Source organism: Prionailurus bengalensis, chromosome B4, assembly GCF_016509475.1.
Source record: "Prionailurus bengalensis isolate Pbe53 chromosome B4, Fcat_Pben_1.1_paternal_pri, whole genome shotgun sequence".
NCBI classification, from domain to species: domain Eukaryota; kingdom Metazoa; phylum Chordata; class Mammalia; order Carnivora; family Felidae; genus Prionailurus; species Prionailurus bengalensis.
This window is the reverse complement of record NC_057358.1, coordinates 123,150,053-123,176,952: the sequence shown is the minus strand read 5'-3', so window position 1 is coordinate 123,176,952 and position 26,900 is coordinate 123,150,053. Positions and strand designations below refer to the sequence as shown.

General features: G+C 42.1%; 1 protein-coding gene across 2 annotated transcripts in view; it reads left to right on the top strand.

Annotated features, from left to right (window-relative positions):
* The window catches only part of PAH (phenylalanine hydroxylase), a 103,541-nt gene that overhangs the window by 21,443 nt on the left and 55,198 nt on the right, over nt 1–26,900 (top strand). For both annotated transcript variants that reach the window (XM_043562349.1, XM_043562348.1), the window contains 2 exons: nt 9,807–9,955; nt 16,456–16,563. In XM_043562349.1, coding sequence (XP_043418284.1) covers nt 9,899–9,955; nt 16,456–16,563 — 165 coding nt within the window. In that variant the 5' untranslated portion in view covers nt 9,807–9,898. The remainder of the gene's footprint in view (nt 1–9,806; nt 9,956–16,455; nt 16,564–26,900) is intronic.

The window sequence follows — 26,900 nt, the reverse complement described above, 5'->3', positions numbered from 1 at the left end:
TTTTTCCTATATCAAATAAGTCAAAAGTCCAAGGCTGCCGGAGTGATGCTCCATGATGTCAAGAACCAGGCTTCTTTTACCTTTATCCTTCTCTCTTCTTACTCTGAAAAGCACAGCCCCCACTCCTACATTTACCTCATAATCCAACACGGCTGTTCCGATTCCAGTCAGCATTTCTGCCTTCCAACCTGCAAGAAGGAAACCATAGAAGGAGAAAGGCATGCCTCCTGCAGATACACCTCTCCGATGTTGCACAGACCTCTATTCCTTGCGTTTCTTTGGTCGGATATGAGACCTGCAGTACGTCTAGCTTCAGGGAAGGCTAGGAAGTGTGGGTTTTTATTCTGGGAAGTCTTGGGGCTGGCTAGCTAAAATTTAGAGCTTTTGTTTCCATGAGAGAGAAGGAAGGAAAATGCTAGCCATCATATGCCACATCTCTGTGCTTTCTCTGTCAAGTAGGTCAAGTGGTTCCTAAACATCAGTGTGACTGTTGGGATATTTGCCATACTTCCATGAAATTGTCCAGCAGGGGATAATGAGCCCAGTGGTTTAAAGAGTTTATTGTTCAGAGCACAACAGACATGTGCGTCATGTTTACATGACTCGTCGCCCACGTCCTATGGATGTCAAAGCACAGTGGATCTGGTGAATGCTGAACACCCACTGGATCTGTGTCACAGATGAGGAACACTGAGCTTAGGAAAGTTACATCTTCTCTGGGGCTGCTGGCAACTTCTACAACCTTCTCTCCAAAGAGAGGTGTTTTCTTTACTCTGGGATGTAAGCACATTTTCTTCAGGGAGAGGGGAAAGACTTTATTACCATGGGATATTTTGGGGGATGGATATCTTCTCTATCTTTCATACTGGTCAGGAACCAAATCTGCCCTTTGATCCAGAAGGAGATACCATCTCCTTCTTACAAGGCTGTTTCTGTGCAAAGATCCTTGAAAAGATGGTCCAAGATGGGTACAAATGCCAGGGAAAGTATGTCTCAACTTTCACCTTCTCTAAATTCTGCATACATGCATAGACTTCGTTAAGTATTTAAGGGAAAATCTCAAATTTAAAAACATCCATCAGTCCAGTTAATACTCCAATTATATGTTAAATGTGATTGTTTTGGAATATTAGACTTTCTATACAGGACATGGGGAAGCCCATTTTGCAATCCTTGGCTCAACACTTATTGTAAAGATTTATAAAAGGAGACTAAGACACTAACACAGATGACTGGAAAGAGAGAATTTTATTAAAGAGAGTTCTGTTAGTGTGCTGTGATATTTCTCTTTTCTTTCCAGAAATCCCTCTCCTTCCCCTTGTACCAGATTAAGGAGGGTAAAAAGAACCTATCAGAGAACAGCCTATGTCCTCTGAAATTTGAGGGCCGTAGGGATTCTACCTAAGTCATGTATAAAGGCAAGAAACTGTCTAGCTTCTCTGAATATTAAATATAGACAGATGGCCACAGTGAGGACAAGCTGTACTTCACCATTGGCAAGAGAAAGGTATACAGTTTACTGTGAGATGGACCTCTCTTAGCGTGGATCACAGAACCGTGTTTCAAAGTCCCTAGTGAGTAATCTCCAAGGCACATACAAAATTCCCCATTAGAGAAATAACCAGAAAGTAGACATATTTTTTTGGGACCAAATGACAACAATGCTACATTGTAACTGTAGATGCTTCCATGAAGAGCACGTACCTTCTGTGGTTTAGTGTATCTGATTTTGGGGGTAGAGGTTAGGGATGGAGCCTAGGCCAACGTGCTGCCTGATGATTTTAAAAATAAGTGGCAGGGATATAATCCAAGGTATAGATGGTTCACGGAAAAGTAAACGCAAAGACAAACCTTGCTCAAAATAAAAAGATATTGTAATGAAAAGTATAATGAGTTTTTTGTTCTCCAGATGGTCAGGGATTTGAAAATTTGGTAAGTGCAGGAGCCTCATGGCTGGTCTAAAGGCCACATGTCTGGGCATCTAACATTTGTTCTGGTCCCACAACAATAAATTCTTAAGTGTTCTTAGCTCAAGCAGTTTTTTTTTTTTTCAACATTTTTAATTTATTTTTGGGACAGAGAGAGACAGAGCATAAACGGGGGAAGGGCAGAGAGAGAGAGGGCGACACAGAATCGGAAACAGGCTCCAGGCTCCGAGCCGTCAGCCCAGAGCCTGATGCGGGGCTCGAACTCACGGACCGCGAGATCGTGACCTGGCTGAAGTCGGACGCTTAACCGACTGCGCCACCCAGGTGCCCCAGCTCAAGCAGTTTATGTTGTTAGTGTAAGGAGTTTGAATGTGATACATGGGAAATTGGTTCTGAGTTTTGTGCTATACATAGCCTCTCCATCAGCCTGTGGAATGTATGGCTGAGATTAATGAGTTATGTCTATTTTAGAAAAGACTCTGTCCAGAACTGCTTTAATCTCATGGCCATTAGTTGGGTATAAAGGTGGTGGTGGCGTTGAGCTTCCCGAAGGGGTGATACATCTCTCATTCCCTCCGGTGTTACCATCCACAAGTGTGTGCTCCTTGGTGAGGGTTACGGGCTGGAAACGTAGACTCCTGCTTGTCCCTAGATAATGTTGACGATCTTTTTGCTGTGACTGTTGACTCAGCAGGCTTGTTTGATTTACCCAAGTGATATCTGGTCTTTTTGTGTATCTGAACCGATCTGTTGACCTTTCTTTTTTCTTTAAACAGAAAAGCACTACATATGCTTGTTGACATTTCTTAATACTGAGGTAAGCAACCTCCCATGGGGTGGAAACATTATAAAGAAATAGAAGCTGTCACATTTTTGTTGTCGTGTGTAAATTGGCAGAACACGTGTGTATTGGGAGACCATACATAACAGTTTGCCTGTGATAGTCCCAATTTATACCCGTTTTCTCACTATATATACCACGAGCGCTTCTTTTCACTCTCAAAAAACTCCAGTTTGGATGATAAATTATATGGTCACCCTCTGGAGGATTATTTGTCAATATCTACTAAAGTGGTAAATGCCCATATCCTTCGACGTGGAAATTCTGCTTACAGTATGTTTTCATACAGACATATCCTTCCATGTATATAAAATGTGCACACATGTGCACACATGAAATTATTCATCACAGCATTAGTCGTAATAGCAAAAGATCAGAAACAATAACATTAACAAGTACTGATTAAATTATGACAACCCATACAAAGAAATACAATGGAGCTATTAAAACCGATCGAGGAAGATTTGCATGTAGCACGCAGGTGATCTCAAGATATATAAATTAAAAGTTTGAAGTGGCAAAGTACATAACCGTGGCCGCTATGCTGCCATTTGAAAGGGAGAGGAACACAGGCGCACAAACAAACATGAATCAGATGTGCTTAAAAATCCCTGAAAGAAACTGAGAACACTCGTTGTCTTTGGGGAAGAGAATCAGGTGTCTGAAGGATAGGGAAGTGTGAGAGAATTTTCACTATGTGTGTTATAACTTTTTTCTTTTTGATTCATATGAGTATTTAACTCTTCAAAAATAAATAAATGACATAAAAATTATGTCTAACTTAAAAAATGAATAAAGACTTAGAGATAACCAGTTTCTGAAGCAGTGTGGGATGGCACGTTTGAACAACAAACATTTATTTCTCACGGTTGTGGAGGCCACCAAATCGGAGACTGAGTCGCTTGCAGATCTACCCTTTGGTGAGGGGCCCCCGTCTGGTTGGCAGATGGCCATCTTCTTGTATCCTCAGGCAGAGAGAGAGGAAGAGCAGAGGGAGAGGAAGCAAGTTGTCTCTACTGGGAAGGGCATTAATCCCATTTATAAGGGCTCTGCCCTCATGACCTAATTACTTCCCAAAGTCCTCAAATACCATCACACTGGAGATTATACTTCCAACAGAGAAATTTGGTGGGGTCAGGGGACAAACATTTCAGTCCATCATGACCAGCAAAGGAATTAAAATAGAAAGGAGAACTTTCGAATCAGCAAAGAAAACTTGATCTATTCCTCCAGTGGAAGGCTTAAAAAGAGAAAACGAAACAAATGGAAGTGTGGGAAGTGGAAAATATGAAATAAAATGGCAGAAATATGTACTAGCATAAACGTTTTTATAACAAAGTAATGGGCTAAACTTACCAGTAAAAAGAAACTATCAGATTAGATTAAAATACAAGTTATACACACACACATACACACACACACATTTGTATCTATGTATAAATGCATGTTCTACAACTTTTTTCTCTGATTTATATATTAATTTATTAAATAGGGATTTTGAAATGTAATAGATATATGTACACACACACACACACACACCACATGTATACCTTCAAGAAATAAAGAATACCCATTCTTTGCTAGTATACCTGAACATTTACACAAATGGACGATATGTGCCTGGTCACAAAGCTTTGATAAATTTCAGAGAGTAAAATCATGAAGACTGGCTTTTTAACTATAATGTAATATAGTTAGAAGTTAAAAAAAAAGAAAGAAAACCAACAATATCCCAAATACCTTGACTTTAAATAATACACTTTTAATAACTCTTGGGTTATTGAGAAAATTACATTCCAAACTTAGAACTAAACAATGATAAAAACACTAACTGTATCAAATTAATGAGACACAGCCAAAATGGTACTAATAGTACTTAAAAAAATATTTCATTTTAAATGTTTTCTTCAGGAAACAAAGAACTTTGAAAACAAATAAGCCAAGGGTTCAACTCAAGAAGTTGGGAGCAGTGCAATAAATAAAGCAAGCTCAAGTAAGGAAATAATAAAGAAAAGTGGGGAGAAACAATTCAATAGAAAACAACACAAACACTAAAGAAGATCAGTCTTATGAATGCTGAGTCTTCACGGACAAACATCTGGCAAGATGGGGAAAGACACAAATAAAATATGGAACTAGAAAGAGAGAATAAAGACAGACAATATAACTTTTAAAAACAAGGAAAGAATGTTATGAACAGGAAAATGTCTGTTTTGTTGAGACCTTGATGGACTGAACTAATTTTGGAAAACTATAGAATGAGAAGAAATAGAAAGCATAACTAGGCCAATAATAGTTAAATAAATTGAAATATAATCTACTACTTTTCCTGGCCCTTCAAATTTTAGATCCATTGTATTTATAAGAAATATTACTTGGGGCGCCTGGGTGGCACAGTCGGTTAAGCGTCCGACTTCAGCCAGCTCACGATCTCGCGGTCCGTGAGTTCGAGCCCCGCGTCAGGCTCTGGGCTGATGGCTCGGAGCCTGGAGCCTGTTTCCGATTCTGTGTCTCCCTCTCTCTCTGCCCCTCCCCCGTTCATGCTCTGTCTCTCTCTGTCCCCCAAAAAATAAATAAAAAACGTTGAAAAAAAATTAAAAAAAAAAAGAAATATTACCAAATTTTCAAGAAACAAATAATTTGCATCTCCTGTAGTTTTTCCCAAAATTATAAAAACAGGGAATTTTTTTTTTTACAACTCCTTGTGTAAGGCTACTGTAATCTTGATTTCAAAATAAAATAATGATGTACAAGTAGTAAAATGGTTTATCTTAGTATGCAAGGAGAGCTTAACATCCAAAAGTTTGGCCAGTATAATTTTCCATGTTAATAGACTAGAAGGAAGCCATCGCGTAATTTTCTCAGTAGATGCAGAAAAGGCGCTTGCTAAGTTCAACACTTCGTGATGAAAACAAACAAACCTCAGCACACGAGAGATAGAGAGGATTTCATAAATTTAATGATGGTTCAGACACCAAAACCCTAGAACACACATAATAGGAATGGAGAAACTTTGGCTGCATGTATGGTCTGCTATTAATGCTATTGTTTAACACAAGCATCCCCTGATGAAGCCAAATCAGAGCCAAATTCAGAGCCAAATCAATAAAAATCTCAGCTGGAATATGGAAGAATAAATGTGCATAACAGATAAGTACACTTTGGGAAAAATAAGAGAAGAAGGGGGACTTGCCAACTTGATATTAAGATACATTACCAAACCATACTGGGATATTAATAAATGCAGCAAGATAATGACACAAAAGGAGGCATAACAGAATGAACCAATGGAATAAAAATTAAATCTCAGAGACAGACTCAGATATAAATGGCAATTTGGAAAACTGTACATGTGGTACCAAAAGTCAAAGGGGTGTCTCTTATTATGCATCTCTGAGAAGGGGTCATTTCATCTCAGCTGAGAAAGTTCTGACATAAAAAGTCAATGACGAAAAGTCTTTGTCCATGTTGTTGAAAAACTGACTCATGACATGAAGAGAGGAGAGACAGAAAAACAAAAACAAAAACAACTCTGGGTCAGTACTCTATCCCACCCACAAAGAGATACAGATAGATTAAAGATCCAAATGTGAAAGATAAAACCAGTGATGATGAAAGGAGAGAATATTTTGTAACTTGAACAACTTCTTAAACAAGACACTAAGAGTACAAACCACAAAAATTTTAAAAGATCGATCTTTATTACATCAGAATTATTATTTTTTTTCTCAAGGAAGAACACCAGTTGACGACTGATGGTGATAGATTAGTGACTGAGAAAGGCATATGGCTGACATCTAGACTATACAAGTTATGCCTGCAAGTCAACATGGAAAGACAGGAGTCCTAGTAGAAAAATAGGCAAAGGATATAACGAACTATTGACAGCATGGGAAATCTAAGTGGCATAAATGTCTAAAGAGATATTCAAACTCAGTTGTCACAAGAGAAATGCAAAATAAAAACAGCAAAGGCATACTTTTTTCAAACTGATCAGATTGACAAAGAATCAGACATTTAGAAGATGCCAGGTACTGGGGATGCTCAGCAACAGGAACTATTTGGCCCTTTTGGTAGGGGTGTGGGCTAGTACAAGCCTTTCTAATGGGCAATCTGGCAGTAGTCTGTGCAGTTAAGAATGCATGTTCCCTAGGATTTAGGATCCCACCCCTCCATCCAAGACAAATTCTCACACAGGTCTCTAAGGGGACAAGGAGTAAGGTGTTTCTTGCAGAATTGTTTGGGGTGGGACAGCCGAGGTGTCCATCACTGGGGAATGGAGAAATCAAATATGGTGGAGTAGTCCACACCAGTTAGGAAAGCAAAGAACTAGATGCACATTCACAGCATGGTTAGATCCTAAGGATATGGTCAAAGAAAAAGTTAGAAACTGTGAAATCCAGAGTCCATCTATGTTCTATAGTAATACTATACCACAACATCACTCATATCCACAAAAAGCACATACAAGCACCAATATTTCCACACATTCTAAAAATCCAAGGCTAGGGGTGCCTGGCTGGGTGGCTCAGTTGGTTAAGCGTCAGACTTCGGCTCAGGTCATGATCTTGAAGTTTGTGGGTTCGCCCCCTGAACGTCAGGCTCTGTGCTGACAGCTCGGAGCCTGGATCCTGCTTCAGATTCTGTGTCTCCCTCTCTCTCTGCTCCTCCCTCACCCACGCTCTGTCTCTTTCAAAATAAATAAACATTAAAAAATTTAAAAAAATAAAAATCCAAGGCTAAGTATTAAACACAAGGATGATACCTCCGGGGGAAGGGAGTAGAGGTAGGGAATGAAGATGAAAAAGAAGAATGAATAAATTAAACAAGACAGGACCTTGTAGGTTTTGATTATGTGCCATGAATTCATAGATTATGATTAACTCAACTCTCTGCATATGAGGTTAAATAAAAGAGATTGATAACCTGCAGTGGTTGGGAAATCTTCAACTTCCAAATCGGTGAAGGTCAGCTCTAAGTGTACCATATACACAACTTGCGACACGGTGGGCCTCTCTGTGGCCATTCACAATATCTCAATGGTCTGCACACTGCATTCTTGGATGCTCCTTCTAGACTTGCACCGGGGTCCAAAGCAACTTTTTTTAGGCCTCAGCACCACCCTTGTTATAAGAGCAACACATTATATTCCACACACATTTAACAAGAAGACAGCTTAAAAATCACCCACAAAATTTATATAACAACCATTGGGAGTTTTTATCTTAGTGCATAGAGAAATGTTCTCTTTTTTGCCAGAATAATATTTTTAAAAGAAGGCATTAGTGTTTTTCTCTGAAGTAACTGAAGATTAAGTGTGCTCTAAAACCCAGGTCTGGGGCATTTTTATGTGGGACTAGCTGTCATTGTTTGCTTTTATTTATGGAATGCCTGTTATATGGCAGTTGCCATCACATCCGTTGCTGTCCTTAGGATGCCAACAACATCAATGGATGAAATGATGCTTGTGAGGCAGTCCTGGGGCTGAAGAAAACTCTTCATCTCATGTCTACCATGCTAAAAAAAATATTGACATTAGATAAAGGATAGATTCTCCTGAGGGTGGAAGTCAGGGTTTGCCCTTTCACGTTCAACAACATTGATCTTCCAGTTTACCGTAGGAAATACCAATCAGACACTCAAAGACTCCTTTTGGACCAAAGTCACATTTAATTATGTCTATATTCTTAGCAGCCAGTAGAAAGCCTGGCACATCATAGAGGCTCAAGGAACCCTAAACAACAACCCTTAAAACCCCCATTTTGAAGACGAAGAAACTGAGGCATGGATTTGTCCAAAGCTACATAGCATGGCTAATCAGTGATGGAACCAGGAGTTAGTCCATTTGTTTTGGATCTCAAATAGGAGATTTTTTTTTGTTTTGTTTTGTTTTTGGCAGATGTTTGGTCATTCTGTCACAGCATCCTGGGATAGGAGGGGGTGGATCTCTAGCAACCTCTATTATTGGCTTGTTTTCTTTCCTGGGTAAATATTAGGCAGGCCCTCGAGGCCTTGATGCCCCTGATTTTTTCACATCTCTTCTGAACCTCTGACGTGGCTGTGTCCTCGTTATTTTGTTTTCCCGCTGGCAACGAAGGCTTCATCTCAGATTCCTGCTCTGAAAATATGGGAGTGAATGACATCTTCCTGCTCATTTGGAGGAGCCCAGTCTCCAGTACCCATCAGCTCTGTCCTAGCCCGTCTCCTTGTTTTATATTCTTCAGAAGGCTTAGCTCTGCCTAAATTTATTTATTAACGTATTCTCTGTCTCGCTCACAGAAAGGCAGCTTGGCCGGGGAGGCGGGGGGCCTCTGTTTCATTCACTGCTTCACCCTCAGTGCGGAGAATACCTCCCCACACACAGTACAGGTGTTCGATGATTATTTGTGGTCACACACTTTTAAACAGGATCTTCCATTTATTGAGGGTTTAACTCTATGGCGAGAACTGTACTCAGGGCGTAATACGGTACCTCGTTCTCATTCTTACTCATATTCTCACAGCATCGCGGCCAGGTGGCTCTCCCACTCTCCTCTGGGCGCTCCCAGCACTTGCGTGAACAGCTCGAGGGCGTGCGAATGCATTTCTGAAGTCCCAGCACAGAAAGTCTTGCTTTCTGAAGTCCCAGCACAGAAAGATGGTTGGCTTAATGGTTAATAGAAAGGACCCCGCCCCCCACCAATGTAAATCGAAATTAAGATCCTGGCTGTGCTCCTATGGGGAGGGGGGTTGGGGAAGAAAGGATTATTTCTTACAGGTTTTGTCATCAGGGGATCGCGGGGTTGTTCGCACTGCACAGAACCCGCTTCCTGGAGGTGCCAACCCTGTCTCATCGCCAGCGCGGAGGCGGCCCCGCGCCCCACCGAGGGCGGGCAGCCAAGTCCTGCCTCCCCGCATCCGCCACACCCTCCCCTCTGGGCGGTCGGGCCAGGTGACCCGGAGCCCACTACGTCAGGACAACGCCCACCTGGGGCTTCACTGTGGCCGGTAAGTGGCAGGGGACCTCCTTGCAATCTCTCCTCTCCTCCTAACGCCAGGTTAAAAACCTCAGCAGCAGCACTTGCTGTTTGCGAAACCGCCTGCCACCGACGCCCCGGAGTTAGACGCCTCACTCGCGCGGGGAGCCAGCATGTCGGCTGTGGTCCTGGAAAACCGAGGTTTTGGCAGGAAACTCTCTGACGGACAGGTGAGCCGGGGCTGGCCTCAGGGAGGGAGGGACGTCTGGTCCCCGGTAGGAAAGGGTCTGAGGAATGTTGTTCTTTCCTACTCCCTTAAGCACACCGAGAAGTCTGAATTTATTTGAAGAATGATGGAAATGTCCAGGAAGGCAACAGATAACACGTGTCCTCAATGACCGCTCCCTAGGGAAGGACATCTGTCCTGTGTGGCTTTCAGGGAAGGAGCACTGCTTTAGGAGATGGGGATCTGGCTTCCAGAGCTGCCCCCAAGTAGCTGTGTGTCTTTTGACAAGTCACTGGCCCTCTCTGTTGCCTGCTTTCTCTTTCCTACAGTGAAGGGGCTGGTTCTCAATGATCCGGTATGGGAGGTGGGATTCTTCTAGATCTGCTCTCCTGTGATGTTTATGTAGCGCTCTCAGCCAGCTTTCAAAATGGCAATGTTGTAAGACATTGTATTCTTTTTTTCACCTTTGGGAGAAAAGGAGGCATGAAGAAGTCTTGGACTTACTCAGACCTGGGGAAGGAGAAAAATTAAACAGAGAGGGAAATGAACAGGACTTAGCCTTGGACTTGGAATGTGAGAGAACCCTAAACGTGACTTGGGGATAATACTCAGGGTGCATTCTGTTCTTCGGGACCCGTTGCCTTTCTCTTGAGGTGCAAAATGGCAGCATACATTCTTGAATTGACTTATCACACTTGCAGACTCTGGGGTTCAGATGTAAAGCCCAGCCCTGGGAGATAACATGAGCTTACAGACAGCTGTCATTTACAAGATCAGTGAGACCCGTCTAGGGAACAGAAGCTGGAGGGGAGAGGATAGTTGATGTTTTAGCCTAACTAGAGAGACCACAGAACTTTGGACTGAATTTTTTTTTTCTTTCTTTTTTCGAGTCCTGTGAGAAAGACTTCCTTTGAAAAGGTAGCACTTGGGAAACAGTTTGTGTTGAGGAGGGACAGTGAGGTTTTCAGATGGATCACAGAATAGATTCTGGCCCGGTCATCATTCAGTCCTGGTGTTTCTGGCAGTGGGGTGCCTACAACCATGGGAGGAAGTTAGGGGCTATGATCTGGTTAGGGAGCCATGGGGGCTTAAAGCTTTCTTCATAGAACACTTAGAAGATTGAGAACCACAGATGATCACTCTTGATGACTGGGGGGTAAAAAATGAGAGTTTACAGCATGTCTTACCTTTGCATGGAAAGCAGGGTATTTAACTTTGCAAAGCTGCAGGTTTATTCATTTGAAAAATTAGGATAAAAATACCCATGTCCTAGGGTTAGGATGAGCATGAAATGAAATAGTGTCTGTAAAGCTTTTAGCACAGTTCCTGGAACACCGTGTCTAGCCAGAACTGACTTACTTGTTCACCAAACTGGGTATGGAACATTGGCAAGAGACACAGGCACTGAGTCAAGCACAGTGGTTGGTATAGCTACACCATGGAAGGATGCTAGGCAGGCAGTGAGCGGACATGGGCTCTTGTCTTTGGTTTACCGAAGCTGTGTATCGGGGAAGTCATCTAACTGGGGCAAAGAGGCTCAGTTTGGTATTTGTAAAACTGAGGGTGGGGGAGTTGGACTGGAATAGTCTTAAGCATTCCTTCCAGCTCTGAAAGTCTGCAAGAAAGACCTACTTTATGCCCTCTCGAAGCTCCCGACCCAGATGAACAGCACGTGCTGGACGTAATGCTGACATAAGGCTGGAGAGCATGTGATGTGTCAAGTGCTCTACCCACGCCACAGGCACAACAACCCTGCAAGAGATGTTCGGCTCATTCATTCACCCAGTAGGCCTATTGTGCACCTACTCTGTGCCAGGCGCAGTGGAATTTCTGCGCTAGTGAAACTTACATTCTAGTGGAGGACAAAAGTAATACAAAACTAATCAAATGAACAAATAATTTCGTGTAGGGGAAAGAGCTGTGAAGAAAAATAGAACAGGGCAGTGGAATACAGGATAAGAGGAACTCAGAAATCATAGCTCTGAATGGTGAAGCCAGTGTTCAAATGTAGATCACACTTCAACACCCTGGGCGCTCGCTGCCACACTTCTTCCTCCTGTAGAAACACGCTGGAATATGGGGTGTAGTGTGTCCATGGCAGGATGTCTGCATCTTTTTTTTCCGGTTGCCTTACACTGTGCATGTGTATACATATAATCACACTTGCAAATACAGGCCTCCTACCATGACACTAAGATTGAAGGTGCCCTTAGAATACCTTGCTAAAGAGTATTCTTGTTCGCAATTTTGAAAAATGCTCTTTTCCAAGGATAACAGAATGCATTTGTTAGATACAACCATAGGGAATATATTTCTGCTGTCAAACGTATTGCCCAATGATCAAAACTCTTTCCATCCTGGGCGCGAGTAAAGTTCATTTTCCCTGCACTATTTTTTCCTATCTGGTGTCTGAGCTACTTTTCTCTACCTTTGCCCATCCCGGGTCTACATGTGTTTCTAAGCCAACTCATACGCTTTTGGGAAACAAATAAGGCATGGATGATGAGCCAATACAAATATATTCTGGAAGAGACTTGCCCAAGGTCCCATGCTGGATCCACATAGTGATGTTGGAATCAGAATCTACCCAAGGCCACCTTATTTCACAAACTCCCTTGAGCTTCTTTTCATTTAAAGTCCCTCAAGTTTTGCAAAGGGGAGCTATATGTTGTCTCCCTCGGGTCTGTCACTGGGAGGCAGAATACGGATTTTGGAACTGTTGGACTGATGTTCAAATCCAGGCTCTGCCACCATTGGCGGGCTGTCCTTGGACAATCCACTTAAGCTGGCAGAGTCTGTGTCCTCCTTTGCAAAATAACATCACCCACCTCATGGCGCTATTGTGAAGACCAGATGAGCTACAACTTGTAGACTCTTATAACAGTACTAGCCGCTGCCAATGATGATGCTTATTAACTATAAAAATCACCAAGTATGGCTCCTGGCACATAGTGGGGATTCATTCAATGCCACATCCTATTATTAATATTAATAACAATAAAGAGTAGTACCTTTCCATATGGCAAATGTGAATTTGCAGACATATTTGGGAAAAGTCACAATTTAAAAACTTGGGCTGTGTATTTATCAGTGGTTTCAAAATCTTCCACGGTGAAGAATCATCTGGGACCTTTTGAACATGCAGATTCTAAGATCCTACCCCACATACTCAGATGTGATGGGCTAGGGCAGGGCCCAGGAATCTGCATTTGAACAAAGACTCCCCAGGTAATTTTGGAATGGAGAAAAAAGGAACACTCATTGACAATCTGATCTAGAAAGTGAACCGGGGGAAAGAAGAAAGTGAAGGGGGCAGGTGTGGATTAGTATGGGCTGTCAGGAATGATATTGGATAACTGGTCTGCAAGACACAGAGGCCTTAATGTGGACATAATGCACATAGCAGAAGGAATTGTACAGAATGATACTTAGGAGCCTGGGTTTTTTACCTGCTACCTACCCTCTGTGTGACTTTAGAGGAGTCACACCTTTCTCTCTGTGGCCCATAGTTTCCCCATCTGCAAAATAAGGGGGTGGAACTAGATCAACTCTAAAGACAGGGCCAGCTCTGCCAGTCAAGTCCCACATAGACATCAGAAGCCAAATGGAATGCATAGGTCAAGGAGGGATTATTCACTTCCGCTGGGGAGGACAGAGGTCTTCTGACAGAAGTGAGACCCAAGAGGGCTTTAGAGGCAGACTTAGATATTTGTTTTTTTTTTTTAATTTTTTTTAACGTTTATTTATTTTTGAGACAGAGGGAGACAGAGCATGAACGGGGAAGGGTCAGAGAGAGAGGGAGACACAGAATCGGAAGCAGGCTCCAGGCTCTGAGCCATCAGCCCAGAGCCCAATGCGGGGCTCGAACTCACGGGCCGCGAGATCGTGACCTGAGCCGAAGTCGGACGCTTGACCGACTGAGCCACCCAGGCGCCCCCAGACTTAGATATTTGAAAGGGGAGCGCGGAGGCTGGGGCAGGGCATCTGTTCTAATGAGCTGAAAAGGCAAGAAGAAAGATGATTTGCTAGAGAGGCAGTTCCTGTGGGCAGCCTCGGGAGATAAGGTACCAAGGAACTCTTGAATATCAGAAAGAGGTATTTTCTCCTGCTGGCCTTGGGAGCCTTTGGGGAATTCTGAGTAGAAGGACACAAGCAAAATTCTGTTAGAACCAGACTGATACAGATCACTAAGGCTGGATCACAGCGGTGGCAGTAGGAACAAAAGAAGGACCTGACCCCAAGGGTCACTTCTGGAGGTCAGGTGGGACTTGGACATGTACAGGAGCGGGAAGGTGGTGGTGACAGAGTTTTGAGCCCAGGTGCCTTCAGGTCTGAGTTGTCCCAGTTATGGGTGGCACCTGTTGAGGTATATCTGGAATGTGTTATTTTCTTGGAGACCAACAGAAGAGAATGTTGCCAAGTGAACCAGAAATGGAAATCTTTTGTCATTTCAAAGAAATCAGAAAAGACTAAGGACTCAGTGTTCTCTGGGAGGAAGAAGATGTATATCAGACACTCCTCTGCATGTCTGTGGCAGGGTTTAAAAGAGGGAGAAGCAGGATAGAGTCTTACAAGAAGCCGTGATTTATGGATGAATGCTGGGCTCAAATGGCGTGGGGTCTCACCCTGGCTCCATTGCTGACTGTATATCTCTGAGACTTCATTTTGTCATCAGTAAAAGCAAACACCTGCTGGATAATAAAGCCTGCCTCCTAATTGTATCAAAATTAAATGAGATAATCCAAATCAAGTGCCTATTATAATGCCTGGGACATTACAGGCTCTTAATAAATGGTAGATTAACTCTACTGGAATTTTTTAAAAAGACAAAACAAATGTTTTTTAAGAAAGATAATATCACGGTCTATATAGGGATATATAACGGTTCAGTCTTCCAGTTCATTTGAAGCCCTCTCTAATTACACCTGCTGATAATTTAGAGCCTGGGTTATTGACCTGCTACCCAACACCTGTGTGGCTTTAGAGGCATTACACCTTTCTCTCTCTGGCCCACAGTTTCCCCATCTGCAAAATAAGGGGGTAGTTGCCCCACCTCTGTGAGGTTCTGGGAAAATCTGAAATTTCTGAATGAAAAGAGTTTCGTCCTAAAGGTCATCAATATTCATGCAAGGGTTATTATGCCATCACTGGTAGAGTCTGCCCAACACAGCCTTCTCATTAAGATGATGTAACATCCATCCCACTAATTTCATTAACTTGCTTATAAGAGAGTAATTGTTCTGCATGGTTTTTTCTTCCTAATTTGGGGTACGTGCTATTTATTTGTCGGCACACATGGAGCTTTGTATATTATTATTGCAAAACTTTATAATTTTTAAAGGTTTCAGCTAACCCTGAGATGCCAACCCTAATCCCACATTAGTTTGCTGACATGTGCATGTAGAAAGTTCTAGATCCTTGACAAGCTTTGCTATATAGTTTAGGACATCCCTTTTCTGGTAGATTATTTGTGTTTCTTTCATGCATTTTGTGACTTTTTCAGTAATTGGATATCATAGATCCCAGCATACAGGACAATGCTTTCCTGAGCATAATGCTTCCCTGGGATCTTTGCCAAGGCTAAAGAGTCATTCTTGTGTATTTACAATATTTCCATCATTAAAAAAATTTTATTGTCATTTATTTTATTTTAGAGAGAGTGTGTGTGAGAACAGAGGAGAGGGGCAGAGGGAGGGAGAGAGAGAGAGAGAGAGAGAGAGAGAGAGAGAATCCCAAGCAGGCTCTGTGTTCAGCACAGAGCCTGACATGGGGCTTAATCCCACGACCCTGGGATCATGACCTGAGTTGAAATCAAGAGTTGGACGCTCAACCAACTGATCCATCCAGGTGCCCCGTATTTCCATCATTTTTATATGTAAACTGTTTTATCTTTTTTTTTTCATCATGTGAATATTGCTTTGACAGGGTTTATTATTAGCATGATTTTCCAGATAAGGAAACTAAAAAGGCCAAGCTATTGCCCAAAGTGTTTCAGCTGATAACTGGAAGACAGAGGGCTCCAACCGAGGTCTTTGGTCTCAACCACCCATTTTTAGTACTTTTCACACCGTATTTTTCAGTGTTTTTCTGGACTCTTTTTGAATTGTATTATACTACCTCTAAGGATCTTTGTGGTATGTGTCTATTAAGCCAAATATTGAGCTCCTGAAGGATGGGAATTGTTTTATTCATTTTTGTATCTCAGAGCCCTAGTAGTGCCTGGCACTTGGTAGATGCTCATTAAAAGGTACTGGGTCTATAGGGTGACTGGTGATATCAGTGAATAATGAGAGTTTTCTAAAAGTGAATCCTGACCTAGGAGCATCATTGTAAATATCACTCCCCTTGACTTACATATTTTCTACCAGAAATCATATACTTACTGTGTAGAATATATGTAACTCATTGCATTCCAAGCCTTAACTAGAAGAGAGGGTTTATGCCGGCCTCTTGCTTGCAGATTTCATAGGAAAACATTTTAACCAGGAGCACTTCATCTTGTAGGAAACAAGCTATATTGAAGACAATTCCAGTCAAGATGGTGCCATATCACTGATCTTCTCGCTCAAGGAAGAAGTTGGTGCCCTGGCCAAGGTCTTGCGCTTGTTTGAGGTAAGTATTCATTTCCGCCTTGGATAATGCATAGCAGGCTTCTGTGTTATTTCCTAGTTGGATGCAGCGAAAAGAACATGGGATCTGGAATTGGAAGACTTGCTTTTCAGCTCAGGCGCTCACATTAACCAACTATGAGACCTTAGTGAAGTCTTTCATTCTCCCTGGGCTTCAGTTTCTCCATTCATAGTCAGAATCGTTCAGAATCACTGGTTGCACACACGGGAAGCTGGCCCTGATTTCAGACTTCTTTTATCGAGCTTTCCTTGAATTAATTACTACCTTCTCAGTGTTCCCAAAGCACTTTACTTTTAACTGCAACACTTATTTGTCTGGTTATGCATGCACATTTTCTGTCTGGGCCTGTTTCTTCAGGCAGGGAACCTTGGCTCAGCCATCTTATATCCTCTACAGACCAGTGTTATATATATTAAATGTTCAGTTAAGAGTGAAATTAAATTTAAATACAAGCAAAGTCAATTAGGCTTTATTTTTTTCTTAATTTTTTTTTTGCCCTGGATTTTAAGAAGGAATATTTTTGAACCAATTAACTTTTACACCAGGTAAATTTTATTCTTTAATAAAATTATATCTGGTGACTGGATATATAAGTAAATGGGGTACAGACACATGTCCATGCAGAAGATTTCAAATAATCTAAATAGATATTCTGTACTTACAGAAGAAGAGTATATGCACTCTTTAAATGTGAGTGGCCCAGTGTGACTTTCTTCCAAACCAGATGGGATGGAAAGGGTGTGGGAAGCCCAACAAACAGTAGCTCAGCCAGGTAATCAAGGTCAATACCAGCAATGATGAGTCATGTGGATTGTATGAACGTTTGATACGACATGATGAAAATGACACTTTACCTCTGCGGTCTTCTTCCCCTAAAACCATAACCCAGTCTAGCTATGAGAAAAACATCCACAACTCAGTTAAAGGACATCATACAAAATACCTGACCCATACTTCTCAAAACTGTCAAGGTCATCAAAAATAAGAAGTGTCTGAGGAATTGTCACAATCAAGGGGAGCTTAGAGGAGTAACATCTAAATGTAATGTGGTGTCTGGAATGAGATCCTACTACAGAAAAAAGGACATTAGATACAAACTAAAAAAATTCAAATACATTATGGTCTTTAGTTTATGAAAAGGCATAAGTGTTGGGCGCCCGGGTGGCTCAGTCGGTTGAACGACCAACTTCGGCTCAGGTCATGATCTCGTGGTTTGTGAGTTCGAGCCCTGCATTGGGCTCTGTGCTGACAGCTCGGAGCCTGGAGGCTGCTTCGGATTCTGTGTCTCCCTCTCTCTCTGCCCCTCCCCCATTCATGCTCTGTCTCTCTCTCTCAGAAATAAATAAATGAAAAAAAATTTTTTTAAAAAGAAAATACATAAGTGTTAATGCATTAACTCTGACATATTCCACACTAACACGAGATGCTAATAATAGGGGGGTCTGGGTACAGAGTGTGTGGAAATTTTTCATACTATCCTTTCAATTTTTCTATAAATCTAAAATCTACCTAAAAAGTAGGGTCTATTTTTAAAAATACTGAACTTGGCTATCCAAAGGAGGCAGGGGTGGGTTGGGGAGGGGAAGGTCTGCCTGAGTGAGAGCAAGAAATGAGAACAGAGAAGAGATACTGAGTACTTTCTGAATGACAAACTGTTCACGAGAAAGAATGTATCTGTAAAATGCTCCTATGCAACATTTTAGCCTTTGTATTATATAGTTAATCAGCATTTTCCCCTTGAGAGGTCAGGCCTTAATCAGTTAATAAATTAAATAATAGCAAATTAACAGGATGTTTTCAACCTAATTAATAAACCACAAGTAACTAAATTACCAGGACTAGATAAAATACACCCAAAGGGTCTGTGTGTGCGTGTGTGTGTGTGTGTGTATGTGTGTGTACTCTGAGTGAACTTTTTAAAGCATTATCCCAAATCTCAACTTCCGTGGTCAGTAAGTGGTATTATTCTACACATTCACAGAGGAGGAAACAGAGGTCTCTCTATCAGTGATTGGTGAAGGGTTTTTTGTTGCTGTTATTGTTAGTGTGTGTTGATTTTTTTTCCCAAATATATTTCAGAAGCTGCTCTAGGCATTGTATAGGCCAGCATGCCTTCTACCCTTCTTAACAGCCTGGCAAAATGCACAGTTAAGTTACAATCATTCAAAGTGTTGAGGGAAGATAGAAAGTCAAATTCTAGTGTCCGTGGAACCACAGTATGTGACAAACCAGACACGGAGCGTGCGGGATTTGGGTCCCATTCAATTTGGTGGAGGAGGTATTACTCCATTTTATGCATGGAGGAGCTGAGGTTCTGAGAGGCTAATTTGTTCAAGATCACGCAGCTAACGTGTAGTGATGATGGGAGACGGGATCCCGGTTTTCAAAGCCATGAGCTTTCCCTAGAGCCCCACACCTCTGCCAAATAAATACAGCTGTCCCTGCCATCTGAATACCTCTGGAGGGTTTTTTTTAATGCAGATATCCTGGCGCCATCTATGGGGACAGGGATGCTTTCTTATTCTTTGGGGAAAGGGATCTGTCACCAAGTATTCTTTTTTTTTTTTTTTAATGTTTCTTATTTATTTTTGAAAGACAGTGAGAAAGCTCAAGCGGGGGAGGGGCAGAGAGAGGGGCCGGGGACAGAAGATCTGAGGCAGGCTCTGTGCTCATAGCAGAGAGCCCTATGTGGGGCTGCAACTCATGAACCTCGAGATCATGACCTGACAGGAAGTCGGACGTTAACTGACTGAGTCACCCAGGCGCCCCACCAAGTATTCTTTCTTTCTTTCAAATTGAACCATGTATCAAAGTGCAAAAAAAAAAAACCCAAAAAAAACACAAATAAATAAATAACTATCCATATTGCCCTCATCTGTGTCAACCACTGTTAAAATTTTGCCAAGTTCATTTTCATTTTTTCATGTTTGATTATGGTTTCAAAAATTACAAATTAACATACTGTTTCTTAAAAAAAGAAATACAATGCTAAAGATACTGCTGTAGTCCTTTCTGATTTCTCCTCAATCCCGTCACGCTGCAAACTTCCTGGCCAAGGCAGCATGAAAATGAGTTTAGTATACTTCTTCCCATATTACAGTCCTTTAAAAAATGATATTGATACTAACAGCTACTCCCCTGTGCACACGGTTTTGCAGCCTGTTTGGGCCAGGTGAGTAGAGCCGTCAAAAGCATGGACTCTGGAGAGACAGAGCTGTGACTTTGGGAAAGTTGCTTGCCATGTCTGTGCTTTGGTTCCTCATAATAATGATAGTATCTGCTTCAAATAGTAGATCTGAGTATCAAACAACTTAATGCATGTAAAACCCTCAGAGTAGATAACACATTAAGTGTCCAAGAAGAATTGCTACATATATTTTTTCTGAATGCGTATATTTTTCTGAATTGCTACATATATTTTTTCTGTTTTCGAGATTTATATAAATAGTTAAAAACTTCTGAAGAGTTGTTCTTAAAATGCATGGACCATATTTTATTTATCCAGACCCCGATTTTTTACATCTATGGTGTTTCCTATTTTCTGAAGTCACAGACAATTCTGCAGTACTTTGTTCTCTTTTTTTTTTTTTTTTTTTTTTTTAAATTTTTTTTTCAACGTTTATTTATTTTTGGGACAGAGAGAGACAGAGCATGAACGGGGGAGGGGCAGAGAGAGAGGGAGACACAGAATCGGAAACAAGCTCCAGGCTCTGAGCCATCAGCCCAGAGCCTGACACGGGGCTCGAACTCACGGACAGTGAGATCGTGACCTGGCTGAAGTCGGACGCTTAACTGACTGTGCCACCCAGGCGCCCCGAGTATTTGCTTTTAAAAAAAAATTTTTTTTTTTCAACGTTTTTATTTATTTTTGGGACAGAGAGAGACAGAGCATGAACGGGGGAGGGGCAGAGAGAGAGGGAGACACAGAATCGGAAACAGGCTCCAGGCTCTGAGCCATCAGCCCAGAGCCCGACGCGGGGCTCGAACCCACGGACCGCGAGATCGTGACCTGGCTGAAGTCGGACGCTTAACCGACTGCGCCACCCAGGCGCCCCTGTTCTCTTTTTTTTGTATGCAATGTGCAAATATTTCTCGAGGGTAGATAGCAAGAATTTTGATTGTGGTCCTAGGTCATGGACATTTTTAGTTTTAAAAGAAATTACTAAGTCGTTCTGCAAATGTTCTTTAACAATTTACGCTCCCATTAGTTCACTGTGGGAACACTTCTACTTCTAAAGTTATTCACGTATTATTGCTTTTTAATCATGGACAATATAATGGGTGGGATGTGGTGATTTCTTTTTTAATTGTTTTTTTAATGTTTATTTATTTTTGAGAGAGAGAGAGACACACACAGAGTGCGAGTGGGGGAGGGGCAGAGAGGGAGACACAGAATCTGAAGCAGGCTCTAGGCTCTGAGCTGTCAGCACAGAGCCTGATGTGGGGCTCCAACTCACGAACGAACCGTGAGATCATGACCTGAGCCAAAGTCGGGACGCTTAACAGACTGAGCCACCCAGGCACCCGGGATGTGGTAATTTATTGTTTAAATTTTCATTTCTCTGATTATGAATGAAATGATGGGGTGTCTTCATATTACATGGCATTGGGTTTTATTCTTTTGTAAATTGTGACATGTCAATTCAGGCTTGAATCTTTTTCTGCTACAAATTTATCTTTTTCTTACCAATTTCTTGACATTTTATATAATCTGAATACCATTCTGTTTGTGACAAATATTTTCTCCCTGTCTCTTTATGTTACTTGGGTTTATCATATTACTTGTCATACTGAACTTTCAAATTCTACTGTGATAAATATTTTCAGTCATTTCCTTTATGAGTTTTGGATTTGTTTGTTTGTCTGTTTGTTCTTGAGTTTTCCTTAAATTCCACTGGTGACTCTGATGCCCAATCAGGAATGAGAACCACTGCTCTAAGCTGTTGCCGGGGAAGGAGTTCCTGCTGTCACCAGGGACTGTACCCTCTACTTTCCATGAAATAAATCATATTTAGCACTCAGAATATTTTAATATTTTCCATAAATTAAATAACTTAGTGGAGGTGAGTGATACCATACTCATCGTAGAGACAAGGAAACTAAAGTTCAGGGGGCTCAATAGCTCATCTCAGGTGAACACATAATGTGGTAGAACCTCTGAAATTGACTAGGATTCTAAAATGCCAAGCTTATCATTTTTATCAGAGTACAATCAGTTGTTTATGAGAAAGCAGAACAACTTAGCCTTTATCTTGCATGTGTTCTTTTCAAGACAACGGTCTTTGAACTGGGAACGCTGGAATAAAGTATTGAAAACCAAGAGAAACATGGCTGGGCTTTAGTATTTCAGGATCTGGGTCCATGGTGAAGTCACTTTATCCTATCATCCATCTGACACTTACAAATAGGTGGATTAGGGAACTTTCCGGGGCCAAGACTTTATGAGGATTCAAGGGATCACTCATTTGCCTTTAGATGAGATCCTATCTTTGGTTCTAAATAGCATACTAGCTACATGTTGTGATATAAAGGGTATAAGGAGCAGCAGTTTTGTACTGTGCAATTGAGATCCCAGATATCATTGACTTTGGCAGATAATTTAACATACGTGCCTGTGTTTATTCATCTATACAGTGGGGCTAATGATCTACCTCCAGGGGGCTATGAGATTTTACATGGTACATAAAGTGTGTGATACAAGTTGGGCCTGCAGAAGATGCTCATACAATGTCTTTTCCTTTATCCCTTCCACATGTGATCTATGAACCCTATTAGAAATCTTGGAAAAGATATAATGATGGGGAGGCTGTTAGAAGACTAGAGGGAGTCAGAAGCCTTGATGTTTAATTTTTCTTTCCAAAACAAAGTGAAAAACCTAGAATGAATGACTTAATATAGCCTGTGAGCATTCACAGGCAAATGGCAATGAGTTGGGGCAGGGCCATTAAAGAAAGGCAGAGTCGCTTGGTAGAGCAGAGAGATTGTGGTGGCCAGAGAGTGTTTGTGTATTTATATCTCTCATCGTATCTTTGTGAATGAGGCGTACGAGCAAGCATTAGGTGAAAATACAGACAAACCCCCTAAAGTGTGTCATTGACACTGAACTTCTGGACCATGTATAATGAAACTAAAGGTAATAAAAAGAAAAGCCAAGGAAGGAATCTAAACTATACCTTATACAATGTTTCCTAAACAACAGTCTATCAGATTCTACACATTAGTAGGTGTTTTATTAGAAAAGAGTTCTGAGAGGGGCTATGTCTGGAAAATTCTACATTTAGATTTTGGAAATCCGTTGTATGCATAAACATATTAAAGGCTCTGAGAAGCCCTGCAGAGAGGAAATTTATCCAATGTTATGTTGCCTGGTATTTCCCAAATGTATTTGGCCAGGAGGTATTGTTCAAGAAAGGCCTATTAACATTTTTGCAGGCATGAGCATTCCACTAAGTTTATGCTGTTTCAGAGTTATGAGCTCCAGACCATCCGTTGTAACCTAAGTTTGGGGCCCTGAGGAGTAGAACAGGACTGGGTCAAGTGTACTGTTGGGAACCAAACTGAGTTCAACACCCTGTTGCCCCACCTGTGAGCTGGATGGCCTTGAAAAGGTTATTTATCCCTTGGTAGCTTTGTTTCCTTATTTTTATTGATCTATTTTTAAACACAAGCTGTTTGTTTTAAGTTTCTTTATTTATTTTGAGAGAGAGGGAAGGACAGAGAGAGAGAGAGAGGGAGAGAGAATCCCAATCAGGCTCCATGCTGACAGTGCACAGCCTGACATAGGGCTTCATCTGACCAACTGAGAGATCATGACCTGAGCCGAAATCAAGAGTAGCACATGTAACCGACTAAGCCACCTAGGTGCCCCTTCTGTATATCCTGTTTCCTTATTTTTCAAATAAAGGAAATACTAAGCCTGTATTAGAGGGTTGCTGTGAGACAGGGATTAACACATGTAAAATATTTGTCACAGTGTCAGACACAGGGTAAGAGCTCTATTAACTGTCATTCTATGCACCACATTTTTAGAGTGCCTAGAACTTCAGGAACTCTTAAATTCTTGGCAAGATGAAAAGGAGTTAAAGGATTAGAATTGTTTGCCTTGAAGAGGGAAGATGGGGCAATGAAATCTCTTTTTTTCCTCCCAAATATTTGAAGGACCATTATGGAAGAAAAACCCTGCTTACTTTCCATTACTTCAGAGGTAAAAGGGCAAGGTGTTGCAATTACAAGAAGCATATTTTAAATCAAGTAAAGGCAATATCTCTGTGGCAGAAGAGTGCTAGAAGGCACTAGTTTCGAGCATTACTACTATGAAAACAGGCAGCAAAAGGCAGGGCAGAGTCAAAGCAGACATTATGGTGTAAACAAACCTACTTTCCCTAAATAGAGACAAAGGATACAAATCTTGGGGCGCCTGGGTGGCGCAGTCGGTTAAGCGTCCGACTTCAGCCAGGTCACGATCTCGCGGTCCGGGAGTTCGAGCCCCGCGTCGGGCTCTGGGCTGATGGCTCAGAGCCTGGAGCCTGTTTCCGATTCTGTGTCTCCCTCTCTCTGGCCCTCCCCCGTTCGTGCTCTGTCTCTCTCTGTCTCAAAAAAAAAAAATAAAAAAAAAAAATAAAAATAAAAATAAACAAATCTCTCCACCTCCCCCAAGACTGGCAGTAGAGGGAGAACATTCCATATGGGAGAATCACCTGTACCCTGTGAATCCTTCACTGCAGTCCCGTCCATGTTTAATGAGCGGGACCATCCTTTGACGCCTTGTAGCAGAGATACATCGGGGACTTTGAACTAAACCTTAATACGTGCTCAGAGTAATAAATGAAAGACAAACAGTCATGGGAGCCTAGACCATCTGACCCCCCCCCCCCCCCCCCCCGCCGCCTGACTCCATATGGTGAAAACTTTCTTAACCCCCGAGCTACCAGGAGCACACACGGACATCCCAGCCCCTCAAACAAGAAGTGAGATCTGCAGAGTGAGCGCAGATTTGTCCCTGCATCGCCAGGCTTCGTTCCTTGCCCAAGAGCCTGTTCTTTTCCTCAGGTGCTTAGCACCAAAGTCACCGTTCCATTAAGATGTCACCGGGCAGTGGACGTGTGTCCTTGTAAACCTCAGCCAGGGACTACATCAGAATGTAACACAATCAGTTTGGTATTTATCATAAAGATACAGAAGAACTGTGTTTACGTATGTTGTCTGGGTGGTGAGACAGGGAAGCAGATGTTTTAGTAATTGGGGTCCAGCATCCCCTGTCCCCAGTTGTTCTAACTTTCAATTCTTTATGCATTTATTTAAGCATTTTCTGTAGCTCTCTATATTTTTATCCTCTGTTGGCTCATGTCTGTGCCTTCTTAGAAAAATGGTCTCCTGAGAGTCTTTGCTGCAAGTGGCTTAGTAATGGGCTATAAAATTAGATGCCAGCTCCCTGGGGAAGTTGCAAAGAGGTCTCCCTCCACCAGTCAGCATTCCACTAATCACCTTACCTGAGATCCTCTAGGGAAAAGAACAAGCAAATGCATGGGTATACAGAGTGCTGAAGTTCATGGGTATGCTCAATTAGCATCATTTAGTTGATGGAGACACAGAGGTTCTGACTAAGCAAGCTGCCCAAGGCTAGACGCTTAGAGCCAAAAGTGCCTCAGAGTTCACCCTCTGTTTTCACAGTAGCCTGGGCTTTTGGAAACAAATGGAAAGGGCCAGTCAGTGTTTGTCACGTTCACGTCCTATGCTCTGCCTCTGCCCAGCTGACCCATGTCTTTTCCCCATCGGATATTCAGTGAGCTCATCCTCCCTCATTTACGTGTTCAATTAATATTTTTTGAGTACCTACCATTGTCAGACCCTATATGGGTGCTGGAGAGCCTGGGGTGAGTCAGATAGTCATTCTCTGACCCTACAATAATTAGAGAAGCTCGGGGCTCCGTGAGACAGAGTCAGCCAGGGAAGGCTTCTTGCAGATGGAATGTTCAAGCGGAAGCTTGAAAGCGGTGACCGGGAGAGAGGAAAGGGGAAGTTCATTCTAGAACAAAGAAACAAATGACTTGACGTGAGTGAACAAACAAGTGGTCAGGTCACCGAATCCTGAAATCCTTTCTATCTCGCCACCTCAGCATGCCTGGGGACAGAGGCTGGGTTGCAGAGGGGACATCTAAGCAGATATTCAATGTTTACTACTCTGAAGTTTGGACTTTAAGGTCGCGCCTATGACCCCTGGGGCCTGGTGAGCGGGGCAGGATCTAGAATGACCCACGAGGGTTATTAAGGGTTGCCTTAACCCCTCTGGGCTTAGGTCCGGAGCAGTCGTGAGCAGTACAGCGTTTGCTGGAACATCGCTTCTTTCATCAAAATAAGAAGAGCTTTGAGTTTCACCGGAAGAAAAAAAGTTCTTAGAGCCAGGATGACTTTCAGAATTTTCTTTAAAGCCCCTAGTACAGATAATGATGTAAAGAACACCCATGTAACTCCTTGCTTAAGAAATGAAACCTTGCAAAGGGATCACTTCTATAGTTCGTTACTAGAGAAGTTTCTCTGAATGTGTAGAAATGAAACATGGCATAAATGACTGAAGCCCCTGGGGACCCTTCCCCGTGAACTTCCTCTTCATGTGTAGCTATTAATCTGAATTCGATGTTCCTCCCCCTTACCTTTTTATGCTTGTATAGAGCCACCCATTAATGATCTACGGCATAGTTTTGCAGACTTTGACTCTTCATAAAATTGGAATCATATTACAGCTCTATTTTTGCAGTTTTCTTTCCCGATGACAGAGAGGCGAGCATTGTTTTTGAGGTTTGTCCGTGATGTCCTGGCTCATTCATTTCCCCCTCTGTATGTTCACTGGGTGACTATACCTTACCTCTCCTGTTGGTGGGATATTTAGGTCGTGATCGTTGTTTACCCCTAGGAATGGTGCCGCACTAAACTTTTTGTGCAGCCAGATGACTGTATTGACTAGAAGAGCCTCTAATTGAAAATCAGTGCTGTTTTTAGCTGTTAACAGTTTAGAGTTGGACGTGTTGGAGAATTAGCAACACAGAGCTTACGTTTTGAACTTTTATTATGAAGTTCGAGCTCCCATGGTGAAAATTTGAAGCGTGCCATGACCCCCTGATGGCACGTGAGTTTGGATTGCTCTCCAGTAGCTTGGGCTGAAACAGGACACAGGGGCTTTTAGATCTTATGACTCTGGTGGCAAGAAAAGGGGTACAAAGAGGAACACACGGACAAAAAGGCTCTTTTCTCCAAAGCCTCGAAAAGAGCCTGGATTGAGCTGCTTCCCCAGTTATCCCCAGACTGGGGTCTTCCCTGAGTTG